Source organism: Leucopleurus acutus, assembly GCF_964270905.1.
Source record: "Leucopleurus acutus genome assembly, chromosome: 13".
Lineage (NCBI taxonomy): Eukaryota > Metazoa > Chordata > Mammalia > Artiodactyla > Delphinidae > Leucopleurus > Leucopleurus acutus.
In genome coordinates this window covers 46819519-46838005 of record NC_139155.1, presented here as the reverse complement: position 1 = coordinate 46838005, position 18487 = coordinate 46819519, and the positions used below count along the sequence as shown (strand labels likewise).

At 40.5% G+C, this 18487-nt stretch overlaps 1 protein-coding gene across 2 annotated transcripts in view; it reads right to left on the bottom strand.

Moving 5' to 3' along the window:
• Nucleotides 1-1245: 1245 nt before the first annotated feature.
• The window catches only part of CDH2 (cadherin 2), a 215007-nt gene continuing 197765 nt past the window's right edge, over nt 1246-18487 (bottom strand). For both annotated transcript variants that reach the window (XM_082852826.1, XM_082852827.1), the window contains 2 exons: nt 12463-12627; nt 1246-2459 (listed from right to left, as the gene is read on the bottom strand). In XM_082852826.1, coding sequence (XP_082708952.1) covers nt 2253-2459; nt 12463-12627 — 372 coding nt within the window. In that variant the 3' untranslated portion in view covers nt 1246-2252. The remainder of the gene's footprint in view (nt 2460-12462; nt 12628-18487) is intronic.

Here is an 18487-nt window from a genome sequence, read left to right as displayed (position 1 = left end):
GGCATTTAATGATTAGAAAAGTAACAAGAAACTATTGCTTACAGAGTGAATCAATAGAAAAGTAAATTTCACTAATATAAAATTATCTTTAAGTTAAGCAAAAAACCACATGGAGTTAATTAGAGGAGGCATATTGTGTAAGTTTTTTTCAAAGTGTACAACATAAGCATATGTAGTGAGATAACGATCATGAGGGATACAGGAAAATAGAGTGAGAATTTTTTCAAGTCTCTTAAAATCCATTTATGAATCATAGTATGACACTGAACAGTTTTACAGAACTGAGTAAGGTGGTTTTGCTTTTCTGTCCTCTGTGACTACATCAGGCTCCTACTGTACTATATGCTTGAAGTTTGTTAAGAGAGTAGATCTTAAGGGTTCTCACCACACATACACAAAAAGGGTAACTATGTGAGGTGATAGATTAAACAACATGATTGTGGAAATCATTTCACAATGTATACGTGTATCAAGTCATCACACTGTACACTTCAAATATACAAAATGTTGTCAGTTATACCTCTTTAATAAAGCTGGGGGGAAAAAAAGGTCCAGTCAATGAATAGAAGTCAAACCAAAGTGTATTTCACTAGCTACATCAAACAATGGCTTCAACAGATTGCCTGGGAATTCCTGGCATCCGCTGCAGTTTCCAGGGCCAGCTCTAGCCCTTTTTAGTGAGCTTTTCTTTAAACTGGTGCTCTAGTGGGAAAGGCCCGTTGGAGTCAGTTGTAACCACAAGCACGAGCAGAAGGGCATAAAGGATGTTAGGAATGACACAAAGTTCACTGAACTTAAGGATGTGATTTGTGTACCACCTTCAGTGTAGTCTAGTCTTGTGTCACTCGGTGTTTTTCTTCTATGATGAGAAGATCCACAGTGGTTCTCTCTGCTGCCCACTGGACACGGCTGCCACGCTAAGGCTTTCAGTGGTGAACAGTTGCAAGAACTAATACACGCTTTTGTACTACGGTTCTCAACGCAACTCCAGGACCTGGATCTTTGCAACATTCAAAGCAGCTCAAGTAGAAAAGAAAAAGTTCAAACCAGTCACCAGATCCAAAATTAGCATTTTATTCAGAACGCTGGGGTCAGAGGTGTATCATTTATATTCTGGTACACAATACAGAGGCAAAGCTGTTGTCAGAAGTCTCTCCAGTTTAAAAGCTTTTTTTTTCATTTTTTTAAAAAAACACACACTTTAGTAGTGCCACCAGTGTCAGGCCACCCCTTTCGTTTCTTATGTTTCCTTTTTTTTTTTTTTTGGTACAAATTATGTAAAACATTTGTGCTAAGAACTTTTCTCCCTCCCCGAACAAAAATGAAAATAAAAAATAAAAAAAATAAAAAAATTAAAAATTGAGTATTCTAACTACAGCTCAACAACTGAATCAAATGTCACTGTTTTGTAAATACTTTATCCATAACGAAAGATATAAACATGCAAAAAACCTGAATCCAGTCCAAATAATACATACACGTGTTCTGAAGTTTCTGCACTTCTCCATAGACTATGCCAATAAAACATTATGTACACATACCATTTTTACAGTGAAGTGGAAAAAATACAGTAAATAAAAAAGTGTACATGGATTAAGACCAAAATGTGTCTAACATTCTAGTTTATGAAAAAATTCAATTTTGCTACAAATTGGTGATATGAAAACTCCCTTTATTTGCAACCAGCTGCATAAGTTTTAAGATTTTAGTGGAAAAAAAAAAAAAAACAAAAAAAACTAAAGTCTAAATCTAGAAGTAATGTACATTTTCCAATCTCATGGTCTCATCCCCCAAGATAATAAAATTGCTCCATGAGTGGTTTTGTCTCTTTAATTCCGTATTTTTAATAAAAGCAAATGCATTGTAACAAAAGCGTGTCGAAGCATTATCATGGTTTAACTTACTGCTCCCACCACAAAATATTTTGTCTTTTACTTATCGTTTCAGAAATCAGTACCATTAAAGCCTTAAACATAAAACTAATTCCAATCTGAAAAAGGTACAAAAAGGCACATAAAATCCCAGTGCTTCTGTACTGTAAAATTCAAGTGTAACTGAGCTCAGTGTCTTTCCAAACAGTATTGGATCACTGATATTCCCTCTGAGCCCAAACTGGTTTACAGCCTCTGCCACAGCCTCCAGCAAGCACTGTGCTAGTAGACTACAAAGTTCAAGCCTAGCTTCTGAATGCTTTTTGGGAATATCAGTTGAAATTGTTTGTACTTGTCCAAAAGCGAAGTTCACCCTGAAGTTCAGTCATCACCTCCACCGTACATGTCGGCGAGTTTCTTGAAGCGGGGCCCCCAGTCGTTCAGGTAGTCATAATCCTGGTCGCCTCCACTACTGGAGGAGTTCAGGGAGCTCAAGGACCCGGCCGTGGAACCACTGCCTTCATAGTCAAACACTAAGAGGGAGTCGTATGGCGGAGCTGTGGGATCGTTGTCAGCAGCTTTAAGGCCCTGCAGTTTGGAAGACAAGAAAGGGATGAAGAGAGGGTTACAATTAGCAAATCCACAAGCAGACGCTAGTGGTCCCGTGGCATCAAACACTTGTTTTTAAGTTTCCACCTGCAGACCACCGCATTTGCAACCCAGAGAAACTGGGGTTATCACCATGTTTGAAAGTTAGACAAAAACTAACTGTTGTCTTTTCCTCTGCAAAGAAAGAACCCTAAGGAGTCTAGCCCAGTGAGGCCGAAACATACCACGGGACAGGGTTCATTGGAGAATGCGTTTGACAGGTGACAGAAATGAATGGCCAACTGCCTGAAGCTGTGAGGGGGAAGACCTTAAATGAAGTCTGGTAATGCATTCCTGTAACAGTACATCGGGTAAGACCAGTTTTGAATAATTACTGGAAGAGTAAGTTACATGAAATAATACAGAAGGCTATGAAATCATGTGGTATGTGGACCCTAATCTATGTAGGGTCAGTCAGAGGATTCTGACAACAAACTGGCTTAAAAGAAATTATAGGCAAGGCAAAAAGAGAGACATAGAAATGAGTGCCATATGATCCTTGCCCTCTGTAAGCTTACAGTCTAGCATAACAGACATTATTGTAGTATGAAATAAATGATAAACAAGTACCAAAACTATGAAGTCTAGACAAAAATTATCAGAATGCTGAAAACAAACTTTGACCGGCGATGAGAGCTACGTGTCCAAGGAGGAAGTGGCATTCTATTTGACATAAATTTGGAAAGATGTCAAAGGAAGAAAGAAGACGGGCCAGATGTGATTACAATACAAGGAAAGTTATTCACTAAATCATTTATGTTCTCAACAGAACATAAAATGTGAAATTAATTGATAAATTGTGATCAGGTATTATTTTTTAAGAACGGAGTGACTTCTAGCTCCCACAGGCTTTAGAAACGTCATGATCCAATATCAATACATAGTATAAACATTGAGGAAGAGGATCCTGCCAATGTAAAGTAATATGTGTATACATGGCTCTTAAAAAGAACTGGAAAAATAAGAATCAATGAAATGCTTATCAATACACTTAACTCCTGCAAAAAGATGCTTTCTTTATACATAACTCATGTATCTGAAGCTATCATAATTCATAATTATGCTCTACAAAACTTTAAAGATTTAATACCATGTCTTTCTGCCACATACTAAGTATTTTTTTAATACTAAAATACTAAGTATTTTTTTCTCTAATTTTTTCCCACTTCCATTCTAGTAAGTCCAAGATATACCAATGTTAGTCTCCAAACAATCATTCTCTTTTCCCACAACTCTTAGATGTAGACATAGAAAATGGACTTGAGGACACAGGGTGGGAGGGGGAAGCTGGGACGAAGTGAGAGTAGCATCGACATATATACACTACCGAATGTGAAATAGCTAGTGGGAAGCAGCCGCATAGCACAGGGAGATCAGATTGGTGCTTTGCTATGACCTAGAGGGGTGGGATAGGAAGGATGGGAGGGAGGCTCATGAGGGAGGGGATATGGGGACATATGTATGCATATAGCTGATTCACTTTGGTGTACAACAGAAACTAACACAGTATTGTGAAGCAATTATACTCCAATAAAGATTTAAAAAAAAATGCCGGTGAGCTTATGGTGGCTTCACTCATCCAAGACGTGATGAACTGTCCATCTTTGCATCAGTCCTTCCAATCCACATGTGTTTTATGAGTACATATATGTTTTTTATCAGTAGAAAGGAGGAGGGAGAGGGAAAAGAGCATGAAAATTAAGGTCAGAGTCAGCACACGTAGTGGTTAAGAGCTCAGACTCTGGGGCGACGCTTCAGCTCCGCACAGCACTAGCTGTGGGACCTGGGCTAAGCTCTACCAGCTTCATTTCCTCATCTGCAACTGTAATCACAGTAATACGATTATTACGGAGACCAAATAAAATAAAGGGACCCAAGGGCTCACCACAGTGTCTGGCACTTGTTAGAGCTCAAGGAATATTAGTGATTTTTTTTTTTTAATTTTTAAGGTTAGAGAAAAAAATTCTTGCTTTGGAATTTGAAAAAAAGAAAAATAGATGTGAAGACATAGCATTTTAGAAACAAAATGGCAGTTGCTGGACTTCAATCAAAAACCAGAAAGAAAAGTACACCCTACTGCTTCCCCATCCCAAAGTCTGTCTCACCAACAATCCTAACCTTTGATTAAACACCACTGTTCCTCTTCTCAGGTAGACTATAACCCAGACATGCCTGTGTAAAGTAAAATAAAACAAGTCTTCCTTGAACTACTTCAGTATATAAAACACAAATAATTTTGGATAGGAGTTTCTTGATCATATTTACAGAATAAGCTACAGGGCAATTCTGTTAAGATGGAGAACTGCAAACTCCCAATTTCTCAAAATTCCTAATTTCTTTTTGTGGTAGATTGTGTTACTGTCCTCAGTGATTCACCATCCTCTCCCTGTGGGTGGATCACACGCCCGCAGCACCACAAGTGCCTCTCTGGAGCCAGCTGACTTCCCTAACCCACTGTCAGGCTTGGCTACCCGACTGGCCTTGGCCAATGAATGGAAGCAGCTGCGTGGAGGAGACTCGAAGGGTCTAACATGCTTCCACCAGTCCCCTCGCCTTTCCCCCTCTGCCAGGAGAAGAGCCTGCCCCAGAGGAAAGTTTTCCTTCTGCCTGGATCCTGAAATACAGAAGATACGTGAATCATGGCATCAGCACCAAACTGGAAATACGGAAAGGTGAAGACGAACTTGAAAGGGTCAATGGCAGGGCATCATGTGTGCCTGGATTCCCTGGAGATGAAAACCATGGCCTGTGCTTCCTGTGACTTAAAATAAATGCTAGACGCTCCCTGGTCTTCACCGGTGTGTTAAAGGGCTCAAGACTCTTCATCAAATGTCTGTGCCACCTAATTAATTTCCTTAAAACAAATATAACACTGGTGAGAATCCAGCTCCATACTCACCACCGAGGTTCTCAAAAATATTTCTTAAAAATTTTTTTAATCTCCTGCCCTGACTTTCTGGTCATTCTGATAGCTGTTGAATCTATGCTTTACTTCTTTTTTAAAAAAGGGGTTCAGGCTATAAAACCCCTGAGAGGTCACTGTGCTAGCCAGAACATCAAACACTGCCTCAGGTTTTCATGATTACAAAAGAGCAAAACCCAGTGAAGTTTTCAAGAATTCTTAGGCAAGAGCCGTCTTTCTAGGCTGAAGGTTAAGAACTTTAAGTCCCCTCCACTTGGAGAGCACTGATTTGTATCCGAGAATAAAATATGACTGTTCCGGCTGAGGCATTATATCAATTCCGGGTAGTATTCTGGTAATTTTAAAAAGTTCATAGTCAAGTCCTGAGAAACTGATGGTGACAGGCCGGCAACCAGGGTGAACGTACCGATAAATCTGGGAGTGGGAGGCGGGGCACACGAGCTCTGGTCCTCCCTTATGGGATTCCTTTATTTGTACGTGTGGACACCACTTCACATGATGTGTGACACGCTGTTGCCAAATTTACAAGCTAACTGCATGTGTTTCTCTCTCCCTACCTGGGTTTGACTAAATCTAGAAGAGGATGTGCTTGTTTCACCTTTCCTGGACAGGCAGAGCTTGAACTCTGGATAAATCTGAACTAGTTTCCATAGTGAACTGCCTCTGTCACATCAAAGAGCTGTGGCCCTGGCTGAATTCTTGCTGAGCTTATATTTATAGACTTCTGATCCCATGCTTTATGGATGGAGACATGCTTCTATAGGGACTATAAAAAACCCACATTCTTGGGTGAGGGAACACACGAAGGATGTAAGAGGAAAGAGGTCCTATTGATCCCTTACATTCAGTCCTCTATTGTCTCAAATCCACCGCCTTAGTTCAGGTCATCATTATATCCTGCCTGGACCACAGCAAAGGCCTGACTGGTCTCCCTGTCCCCAGGACTATTCCTGCTTTTTTCGGGGGCGGGGGCGGTGTGCAGCTTGTGAGATCTTAGTTCACAGACTAGGGATGGAACCCAGGCCCTCGGTAGTGAAAGCGCAGAGCCTTAATCACTGGACTGCCAGGGAATTCCCTATTCCTGTTTCTTACTTACAAACAACTATTGGTTCCTTTCTCAGACGTTATTTGATTATTTGATGTCACATCCTCCCCACGCCAAGTAAAACTTTCTGATTGCTATCCCCTACAGCAGTGTTTCCAAAATAAGGGAGGAGTCCCCCTAGGTGTATGCAAGATGATTTTTAATTGGTGCACAGGCACTTTAAAACAATTATTTTTATTTAAAAAAGAAGTTACATTGATTAAAAGTTTAATAAGTACATCATAGATGAAGTTTGCAGACATGGAGAAAACTAGGTGTTACTCAAATGCCTGACGCCTGATGTTAGAGTAAGCTATAGGATGATGTCAAAACCCTCTGAGGAGCATTCAGTGAACCTAATCTGTTCACCCACCTCTTCTGTTGCAACTCTTCTCAATTCCAGCAACCATAACTGAATTATTCACCAAAATCTCCCCAAACCTAAAAGAGTCATGTTCTTAGTGTACCTCCATGTTATTTATGCATTCATTTCCTGCTAGCTGAAATGGGATTCCTTTTGTTTAAAATGTCCCATCTCATATTTTTTCATTTAATTTCCATCCATCCATCCATCCACTGTTAAAAATGTCACTTCTGGGCTTCCCTGGTGGCGCAGTGGTTGAGAGTCCGCCTGCCCATGCAGGGGACACGGGTTCATGCCCCGGTCCGGGAAGATCCCACATGCCGCGGAGCGGCTGGGCCCGTGAGCCATGGCCGCTGAGCCTGCGCGTCCGGAGCCTGTGCTCCGCAACGGGAGAGGCCACAACAGTGAGAGGCCCGCGTACCGCAAAAAAAAAAAAAAAAAAAAGTCACTTCTGCTGCCTGGAAGTTTTCCCCTAACCATGACCGAGAGTAATTCCTGTGGTCTCTCTGGTCCTCTTTACTTTTATTGCCATGTTTTGGTTACACTAGATTGTGACATCCCTTTCTGCTGAGGTGGTGTTGTATTCATTTCATATCCGCTGTCCAAAACACTGCTTGACATCCAGTAAGTATTCTAGATGGTAGCTTTGTACTGTTGTCCTGGGCTTAATTTTTTTCTCCTCAGCACCTCGTTCATGTTTATATCTATACCTTTCAGAAGAAGCTAGGATTTAGGTTTAAAATATCTGCGGACATAAAAGTATACCGTGATCACATGACAGTGGAATTTTGAGACTTATCAACGCCAACATGACTATGTCTCCCTCTGGGAAATTCATTTTGCTGAAACATTTTTTTTTTTTTTTGAAAAGGAGAGGTTTCTATCTGTTTTATTTACAGTTATAGGGCAGTAGAAAGTTTTTACTCCTGAACAGTAACTTGTAATGATAATACAATACTAATAATAATTAAGAGATTTAACTATGCAGCAGTCACTATACCAAGCACTTTACATCGACTTTATTATTCATTCCTCACTGCAATCTTAATAGAAGGGTCTATTCTCACCCCCATTTTATGAATAAGAAAACTAGAAATCCAAGTGGTTACGTCCAAGGACCTTGACCTTGTACAAGGTCACAGAGCTGTTAAATGAGGCACCTGGATTTGAACTAAAACGCCTAACTCTTGTAGGAGAAGACAAAGATATTTTTAAAAGAACATGTTAAATTTAATTAATAGGAGAAAAAAGGCAACAATTTTAAACTTCAGGAGTTTTAAACAAAGTATTCCAGGAGCACCTTCCATAAGTTTTTTAATAATATTAATCAAAAGTCAGTCCTTTAATAGAAATATGTCCTTGGTTTTTAGATTCCTGAGATAAAGAAATATACAGAATTAGTATCGTTACTGGAGGTATGCTAATATCTACTGTCGGGCTGAGATTAAATGACACTGTTTCAACTTTTCACCATCTGAAGGTCTTGTTTAAAAATCTCAAAATAGAATGAAATTCTGTGTTTAAAATTCAAAAATGTGTGATTTGTTTTACCCTACCTACCATCTGGAAACGCTATCATTTTTGAGATTTATTATTTAAATAAACAAACTAGAAAAATTTCTCATGCGTTTACCTATTCCTTACACCTGTAAACACACTCCAATTATAATCACCACTATATTCTTCTTCCTTTGGAACATTCGGTATTATGCTAAACCAAATAAAACCTGGGGATAAAGAAATCTGTTTGTATTTTAAGTGTATTTATAAAATGTGCTTGAGTTCTTTCTAGGTGACTTCAACCACTTTTAAAACTTTACCCGTATTTATTTTTATCTGTCCAATTATAGAAAGATACTGTACAAGTCTTAATGCGTGTCTTAGGTGGAAGAATCTACACAGTGAGTCTGAATGTAATCTCTGATTTAGGCCTTTGAACAGTTTGATCTCTTTGGACTTCTCCACAGACCTGACCATCACATGCCTCGACCCTCTTTTTAGTTGTTTTCTGTGACACCTTAAACGCCTTAGACTTTCTTTTTCCTGTGTCCAAAAGTAGGGCATTTCTAGGTATAGATTTTGGGTTCCCCTTTCTACTCCATATTCCTCTGCCTTACAATCACATTCAATTTCAAGGATTCAGTAGCCATTTGGGGAATAATTTCCAAATGTGATCCTTTTGTCCATTCATGTACTCACCGAATCAGTGTGCCCCACAATGATTCCCCAGGGATACACCTCTTCCACTGGACCACAGGAGGGCCCTGAGGGGAGGTAGAAGGGATGCTTGGGATAGGAGTCATGGAGGGAGGCGAGTTCTAGGTACATTGGGATGTCGCAGGATGGTGCCCACCCATACTCTGCGTCCCTGAGCCTTCTTGGTCTGGTAAAGACTTAACTAATATCTAGAAAAAGGGCAAAGGACACTCCAGGCAGGAAAAACACTGTGGGAACTGGTGCTGGCATGGAATCACAAGCTGAGAAGAAAGTACAAGTAGAGGTCTCTGTTGCTGGCCTGTAGGATGCAGGTAGGGGAGGGGCCTGAGATGAAGCCGGACCACCTAATAAGAACCAGATCTAATGGGTGTCCTCTGCCTGGCAAAGTAAGAGTTCAGATACTGGAACGTTTGCCTGGTACAGAGATCACGCTAGCAGCAGCGCAGGGAACTCACACAGAGAGAATCTCTGTCTAATGTCTTACCTACACATCACTGGCACAGGATGTACACACCATAGGTATTCGGTAGTTATCTGGTAAATGAATAATCCTTAACCAAGCTCAAGGTGATTTCCAAGTGAGCCATTTCTAACAAGTGCAGACAGTTTTCAGAGTATGAATGGGTTGTATTCTGGAGGTTAATCTGCAAGTCAGTTGTTCAGAACAAACTTCTTCATATATGTATCCACGCATGTTTGCTACGACCTCCAGCCACTTTATAGACTGTGTACCTGGGCGCTGTTTTAGGAAAAGGCGATTCCAAATGGAAATTCCTACTGTGTACCTTTTCCTACTGTGGCATAAGAAGGGTTGGGTAACTGACCCTTACTAACTAGATACTCTCCTCTCTCTACTGAAGAAAATCCAGTCATGTTAAAAAAAAAAAAAATGAGTGAACGCACCAGACACAAACACAAGGTACACAAAACACACAACTTGGAACAGCCAATATCCTCACTTCCTGAATGTAATCGGCACCAGTGAGGGTGAAAGCCTCCAGACATGGGCCCCAGTGAACCCCAGCCAAATGCAGATGGGTGATGCTCATGGCTGCATGCCCTACACGCCCGCCACAGTCCTTGAATTCCTTGAAACAACAGAATCTAAGAGTTACGCAACATAGTAGATGTTTAGGTTACACAAAGAAGAACGGGAAATGGCCCCCGTTTCAGAGAGAATGGACGCACTCATAAGGAAGAAATAAATACTAACAGTGACACCCCATGGTGAGGGAGAGTCTTGTAACCTTCCCAGGGGTACCAAAGGGGCTTCACAGAGAAGGGGCGCTTGAGTTGAATCTGAAGGCTAAATGAGTGTCTCACTGAAGGTCAAGAAGGAAGGGCTTTGCAAAAGTTATAGTTAAACCTGTGATGCTTTTGAGGAACTACAAATAGTTCAGGGGGCTGCAGCACAGAAAGGGAATGTGGAGGGAAGAGAGGGCAGGAATCAGATTACAGACAGCCTTAGAAATGACCCTTAGTGCTTGAATTTTATCAGGAGAAAAGCAGAGTGTCCTGGATGGGATGGAAGCCCACGGAACAAGTGACACTTCAGGGACTGGCAGAAACATTCAGGTAAGTATTTGCTGAATTACACCAAAGCCAGAAATCTTGCTTGAAAAAAATCCAGTGCCTACACCTACAGTCAAAGCTTCACTGTATCTTGAAACCTGACAACCACAGGAATAAATCATTTCTTGTAATGATGAAAGCTAAATTAGAAGTAAAATCATCAGAAGTAAAATCATCAGGCACTCTTACATATTCAAAAATATCTATATATATATAAAAATATATTTTATATAATATATATATTAATTTTATAATATATATATATTATATTTTATATAATATATATGTTTTATATAATATATATATTATATTTACATCATATATATTCCTGCTAATTCCCCTAACCAGGCCTATATGTATATAAGTAATCTGGAAAAGTCGGGGCATATTTTTGTACATAAAGGAGTTACCAGCATCCTGTTTTTGCCTTCTATCAGCTTTTAAATCGTGTCTACTACAAATTAACCTATTACCAATTTAACAGAAGTGAACAGATAAGTTCAAAAAGTAGCATGTATTTTAGGAATAGATAGTAATGAATATTGTAAAGACAGATAAGCTAATTTTGTTTCAAAACTTTTCCTACAAACTATAAGAGCATCTAAAAATCTAAGGTAGATTGATTATGTAGTTGTAATATACAACTATTTCAAGGAAGCCCAGGAAATGAGTCTTATCTGCACGAGACTGAAGGCAATATATACAACAGATGCTTTCCACTTTGTAAGGCACTGAGACCAATTCTAATCTTGGAGATTCTGAGTGGGAGGATCTGGCCAGAGAACGCAGGCCCTGCCATATATTCGCGATCAATATCAATATGTATCATTTTCTTATACTAACAATAAAAATTCGAAAGAAGAATTGCAGGGCTTCCCTGGTGGCGCAATGGTTGAGAGTCCACCTGCCGATGCAGGGGACACGGGTTCGTGCCCCGGTCCGGGAAGATCCCACATGCCGCGGAGCGGCTGGGCCCGTGAGCCATGGCCTCTAAGCCTGCGCGTCCGGAGCCTGTGCTCCGCAACGGGAGAGGCCACAACAGTGAGAGGCCCGCGTACCGCCAAAAAAAAAAGAATTGCAGTAGAACTGTAGACATGATCAAAAGAAGCAGTATAAATCATCTGACTTCAAAACTTAAGGATTAAGTGTAGCAGAACTCTTGGTCAGTAATGAAATAAGAGAATACCATAATAATTTTGACAGTGGAAATCATATCTGTTATAGTCAACAGAGAATTAGCTGCCTCTTGCAGAAGCTCTTAAAACTCCTCAACTAGACAAGTATTTAAATCACTTACATAATATTTAATTTAGCTGCTCTTCCTGTTAATCTCATATGATGGACCTCTCGTTGGGTAGGCACTGAATTCTCACCATTTGTGGCATTCAAAGGGTACAGTGTGAGGAAAATGAAAGTGAACTCTTATTACATGTATCGGTGTTAATAACTGAAATTAGAATTCACTATAATATCGTTAGCCTATTTATTACTTGTAATCTAGGGAAAAAATTCTTTTGGAGAGAGTGTGACTAATACTGATAATATATACGGATGTCATTTACAAATGCAGAACATTAGTTGATCCGTCTCTTTTGGGCTGACCAAAGCCATCTCATCTGTTCTCTGTTACTGAAGCCACATTTCCTTTTGCATAAAGTTAGGAAAAAGAATTGTGTTTTAATGAACTACATAGCTGTATTCCCAGCAACTTGTGGTCTCCATAGTACTAACTGTTAGCATAAAATGAACACCCTTATAAAAAAAAGTGAGTCTCTCTTTGCACCTCATTAATAAAGTCACCGATGTCCCCAGGGTGCGGGGCTGCAGATCGAACCGGGTACTGGGGCTCAGCATGGATGGGTCTCTCATCCAACCGTCGGATTCCGACCGGCTTGATGGCATCTGGCTCCACGGTATCAGGCTGCTGGAGCTGGCTCAAATCATAGTCCTGCAAGAGACAAAACCAACACCCCATGGGAGACGGGCATTAAGATGGAAAGTTACCACCTCTGTTTTTAAACTCATACCCAGAATGCATAGAAATGAATGAAATTTAACATAATGGAAAAGTTGCCACTAGGAGCTTTTCATGTTATGATTAAATATTTCTTTCACGCAGCTCTTTCTTCTGTGTTTTTCATTTCGACAGTCTGTGCGCCATCTGCTTTCCTATGTTCCTCATCAGTTTCCAATGGGAAACAGCAGTGAGATGAGGTCCCACTACAAAGTGACTAAAAAACCGACTAGAAAATATAGTTGTACCATAGAAGTAAAAGTACTAGCTTAATGTTGATGGGGTTCAGGACAGCTACCCCAAACTATGGCATCGTGGCATATTAAATATCTGAAGCTCAAGCACTCTTTTCAAAAACGGCAGAAGCAGGAACGTCCCTCTGACTCTTCCCACCTCACCCTTCTTCCCTGAAACAGGTCGTAACGTTCCCATGTGAAAAGCCCCCTCCTGGACCAGGAGGAGGAAAGTCCTCTTCATCATCAGAGACGAGGATTTGGGACCTAGAACTCTGCACAAACAAACCTTTCTTTAATGATAAAAGAATTACGTGTTTATGATATAAAACTCAGAAAATAAAAAAGCTATAAAGAAAGCAATCTCATCTGTAATTCTGCAATGCGGCGGTCATATTTGGGTGTATTTTATTACTATAATGAAATGTTATTTTTTTAAAAAAATTTTTATTGGAGTATAGTTGATTTACAATGTTGTGTTAGTTTCCAAGCGAATCAGTTATACATATACATATATCCACTCTTTTCTAGATTGTTTTCCCATATAGGCCATTACAGAGTATTGAGTAGAGTTCCTTGTTCTATACAGTAGGTCCTTATTAGTTATCTATTTTATTATATACAGTAGTGTGTATATGTCAATCCCAGCCTCCCAATTTATCCCTCCCTCCCTTACCCCTGATAGCCATAAGTTTGTTTTCTACATCTGTAACTCTATTTCTGTTTTGTAGATAAGTTCATTTGTACCCTTGTTTTAGATTCCACATATAAATGATATCATATATTTGTCTTTCTCTGTCTGACTTACTTCACTCAATATGGCAATCTCTAGGTCCATCCATGTTGCTGCAAATGGCATTATTTCTTTTTCTTTTTTTACGGCAAACCTTCTTAAAATAGCTCTTAACTTCCTAGTTACTTCACCATTTACTACTCTCAGCCCAAACCCTTTGTCTTGTCAATTCTTTACAAATTTACTGTTTCTTTGTCTAAAGGGTATAAGCTCTTCTTGCTCTGGTCACTTCTTCAGGTCTTCATTCTCTTGTGAAGGTCCCCATGTACAGGTAAAAGTTCGATCAAACGTGTGTGCTCTTCTCTTGTTAATCTGTCTTTGTTGGTTTGATTTTCAGACTCAGCCAGGGACCTGAGGAGGGTCGAGAAAACTTTTTCCTCCCCTACAATGTTATATTGCTTTCATATTAAAAGAAACTGTTGCAAGTGTATTTTCCTTTACTTAGAGGAAGGCATTAGTTCATCAAGGTTTCAAAACCACTTCACTCCTCCCTCCCTTCAGTGGTCTAGAGCAGGGGTCCCCAACCCCCAGGGCACAGACCAGGCCCCACAGTAGGAGGTGGGCGGCGGGTGAGAGAGTGAAGCTTCATCTGTATTTACAGCCGCTCCCCATCGCTCTCATTACCACCTGAGCGCCGCCTCCTGTCAGCATTATGGTGAGTTGTATAATCATTTCATTACATGTTACAATGTAATAATAATAGAAATAAAGTGCACAATGAATATAATGCACTTGAATCATCCCCAAGCCATCACCCCACCCCACTCCGGCCCGTGGAAAAACTGTCTTCCACAAAACCGGTCCCTGGTGCCAAAAAGGTTGGGGACCGCTGGTCTAGAGTCTGCAAACTATTGTTGGTGGGTCCAGTCTGATCTGTGGCCTGTTTTTCTTGAAGAATGGCTTTTACATTTTTAAAGGATTATTTAAAACAACGGTAACAATAAAGAAGACAAAGAATATTCTACGGAGACTATATGTGGCCCCCAAAGCCTTGCTATCTAGCCCTTTAAAGAAAAAGTTTTCCAACCTCTGGCCCAGAGGTAAGAAGCCAGGGAGTGTGGATTCTCTTCTGGTGCAGTCCTGTGGGAATGTCTTGGAAATACAGCCTGTTCACTTTGAGGGGCAGAGAAGAACTTGGGAAGAAGGATGCTCTGGGCATTGGTTGGACCTTCAGAACTACTTTCAGCTTTAGCATCAGCCAGCTGGACAGGAATGTCCAAAGACACTAACTATAATGTGGAAATGCATCAAAATTTTAGGTTTGGGCAAATACTTTATAGTTTTCAAACCTCTAAATTCTGGTGATATAAAACGTCACATCCCCAGCTTAACTGAAATTCTCTAATTCACTGTTGATATTTACAGAAAGTACAGATTTGCTGGTACTCTTTTTAGTTCAGGCTTCATCTCTGTCTGAAACCAGCTCAAAACTGTTTACAGTTATCTCTATAGTGGTTTTGATTCATTCGACGCTTGAATATTTACCATGTTCTGGCAATGCTCGAGATCCTTTACATATGTTTGCTCATTTAATGCTCTGAACAACACTGTGTGACGTTAAGTTTTATTATCCTCATTTAAGAATTGAGGAAACTGAGTCTCAAATCACCCAAGTCATCTGTCGATGGCTCCATATCTACTGAGACACAGAGACAGGCTCTGACTTCAAATGGATTAGACTCTAAAGCCTAGCTCCTGGCGCAGGCATCTGGGAGGGCGAGTCAAGTCCCAGCTACAAGGTTGGATGGATGAGGGAGAAGGGGCAGGAATGTGAAGAATGATTAAAACAACAAAGGAGTCACTGACATTCAACCCACTATGTACCAGGAGCTATACCAGCCTCCTGTAAGTGTCTTCTCACTGATACTTCTCCTTTCTTCTTTCTGAAGAATGCTTTATTACCATAATTTTAGATGAAGAAACAGACTCGGAAAGGTTGAGTAACTTGTCCAAGGTCACACAGCTGGTATTCGATTGACATGAGAATCAAAACCAGGTGTGTCTGACTTCCAAATGTCAATCTAACACTGAGCTCTGTTCGTTGAGACACCCTAGTTGTTCTGACAACCCTCCCCTAAACAACTCTTAACCAAGGGCTTCAACTAAGCTAACGAGTGAAGGCACTCAGGAAAAGCTCCTCCTCTGAGGGATGTACAAGGTGTTACGGGAGGGGAGGCAGGCACACAGAGTAGGACAAGCCAGAGTGGGATGTACGGTTGGTACATCGCCAAGTATAAAACGCTCAGAGAGGGAAAGAGCGTGTTAGGTTCGAACCTTGAATGACACGTGGGTTTGGGAGAAAGGACCATTCTGCTGGAATCAACAGCGTGAGCAAAGGCATGAGGATGCTGTCTCCTTTTGTGAGGGTAGAGTATTTCAAAGCACCCATACAAAACTTGAGTTAAAACACCTTCATCTTGCACACATGGGCTCCGTTTAAAATTTTATAGGATGTGTGAGTTATTTATAGACTATCTTAAGGCAGAGGCACATAATGCTATGACAGACGGGAAAGCCTTTGAAATGTTAAAATGTTATACAAAATAAAAAGAGGGCTTCATTTAGAGAATTCTGAACGCTTACATATGAAGAAGCATCGTTTTCCAGGTGATGTTTAATTACATAACTACCAAGCTTAACAGAGGGGCTTAACCATGAGTAAGCGTGTCTTCTGACAATGATGGAAGCTTTTTTTTTTTGCGATATGCAGGCCTCTCACTGTTGTGGCCTCTCCCGTTGCGGAGCACAGGCTCCGGACGCGCAGGCTCAGCGGCCATGGCTCACGGGCCCAGCCGCTCCGCGGCATGTGGGATCTTCCCGGACCGGGGCACGAACCCGTGTCCCCTGCATCGGCAGGCAGACTCTCAACCGCTGCGCCACCAGGGAAGCCCGGAAGCTTTTTGTAGAAAGGGAAAAACAGACTCTAGGTACAGGGATGATGACAGTTAATAAATATTTTTACACTGAGGGTGAAAAATGCTCTATTAGAGGTCTCAATTACATGAAATTAAGTAATTGAATCTTATGCTTGAGGACTGTCTTTAACCTGGTGACACATTCCTTGACCGTCCTCAGTATATCACGACGACTCCATATAAGAATACAGAGTGATTTCTTTGGCATCACTGGAGCCACGAGAGGCAGTGGGATGTTTCTTACGTGGAAAGGACTTGTCCACCTTGATTTCTTATACAGCTCCCACTATATCCAAAGGTTACAAGCAGAAATGCATTATGTTTGGTTGACAGTGTTGAAAAAATGTTCTAATAAGTTGTCAACACTCAGACTTTGGGATATTTTACCTGCAAATAGGAAGATGTGGTGTAAAACCAGGCTTAACTTCTGACACAGAAAGCTGTTACAGCTGAGAGCATCTATCTCGTTTGGACAAGGACAGACTGTCCACCTGGCCTGCTTCGCTTATTAGTGTATACATGCACGAGCATATTCATTTACAGATTCTTACCTTTCTTTCGATAGCCCTTTCCTACTATCTTAAGAACCAGAGCAGGAAGTCTACAGATGTCTGTGGTCAATATGTCAGGCCCATAGAAAGTGCTCACTAAAAATGTGTTGGATAAAAGTCTCAGGGATGATATTCATGCCAGATGTGCACAAGAGCAAGAAATGTGCTTTGGATCGCATGACACACCGTGGCAGTGATTCACAATGGGGAGGAAGGGAAAAAGACCCCGGGTCCCATTGCTGAGACTCTTTGCCATGGTGAGTACCTCCCCCTCCGTGATGCAAACGTGTCATGTTCCTCAGATACGCTGATATCTAAAAAAGAGGCACAAACCCACTGATTTACAGGAAACTAGAATCTGGGTTAAAACACGCGGCTTAACTTTTCTCTGTGATGGTTTCCCTTGTCTATTGCAAATACGGGATATGAAAATCTGATGGTGGTATGAAGTGGGCAGAAGTGTCTTCAGATCACAGAGACGGTTTTTCTGTCCACATCCATCTGTGCTCTATGGCAGAGTCCTGCCCCGAGGATCCAATTTTAAGCCTTTTGGTAAGGGGTCACTCTATGTGAAATTATACACCCTAAATTATATATCTTTATAATCCCATGATGCTTTACTTAAACACACAAATTACAGCATGTAGGATAAGAATTCTAAAGAGAATTACAGAGACTGAAAACATTCTCAGCGTCATTGGGTTCATGGCCTTACTTCTGAAGATTAGAAAGAACCCCAGAAGAAATCTTTATTTGGTTCCTAAAACTCTCTAGAGAAACAGTGGATCTGAAAATTCTCTTACGATTGTCAACCTTACTTTGTCAACATTAACTTCCCAGAGAAATCCAGTTTTCAAACGAAGGCCATGGAAAATCTTATTTTAACTAACGTTTGGAATATGTGTTATTTGGCAATGGTCATGAGAAGCAGGCATAGAATTAGGGTTTTTAGATATTAACATTGCAAGTAACTGAAAACACTTCTTTCTGGGTCTACGATTTAAAATGTCTTAAAGGTGACACAATTCTGGGAGAGTTAGTAAGAAGTTAGTCAGCAGCTTTAACTCTGGTTCTGTCTTTTCTTATTAAATTCCACTGACTTGCAATGATCTATAATTGGTTCAGAAAATGATACCACGAATTGACCTGAAGGCATTTGGTTACGTTTAAATAAAATAAAATGCTGCTTCAGTATAAAGTGAAATTCTAGATTCCCAGGCAAAAATTTCAGAAAGCTCTGTGGCTGGTAGAATCTACAGAATCGTGCAATTATGTCTTTTTTTTAAAAAAAATTAATTAATT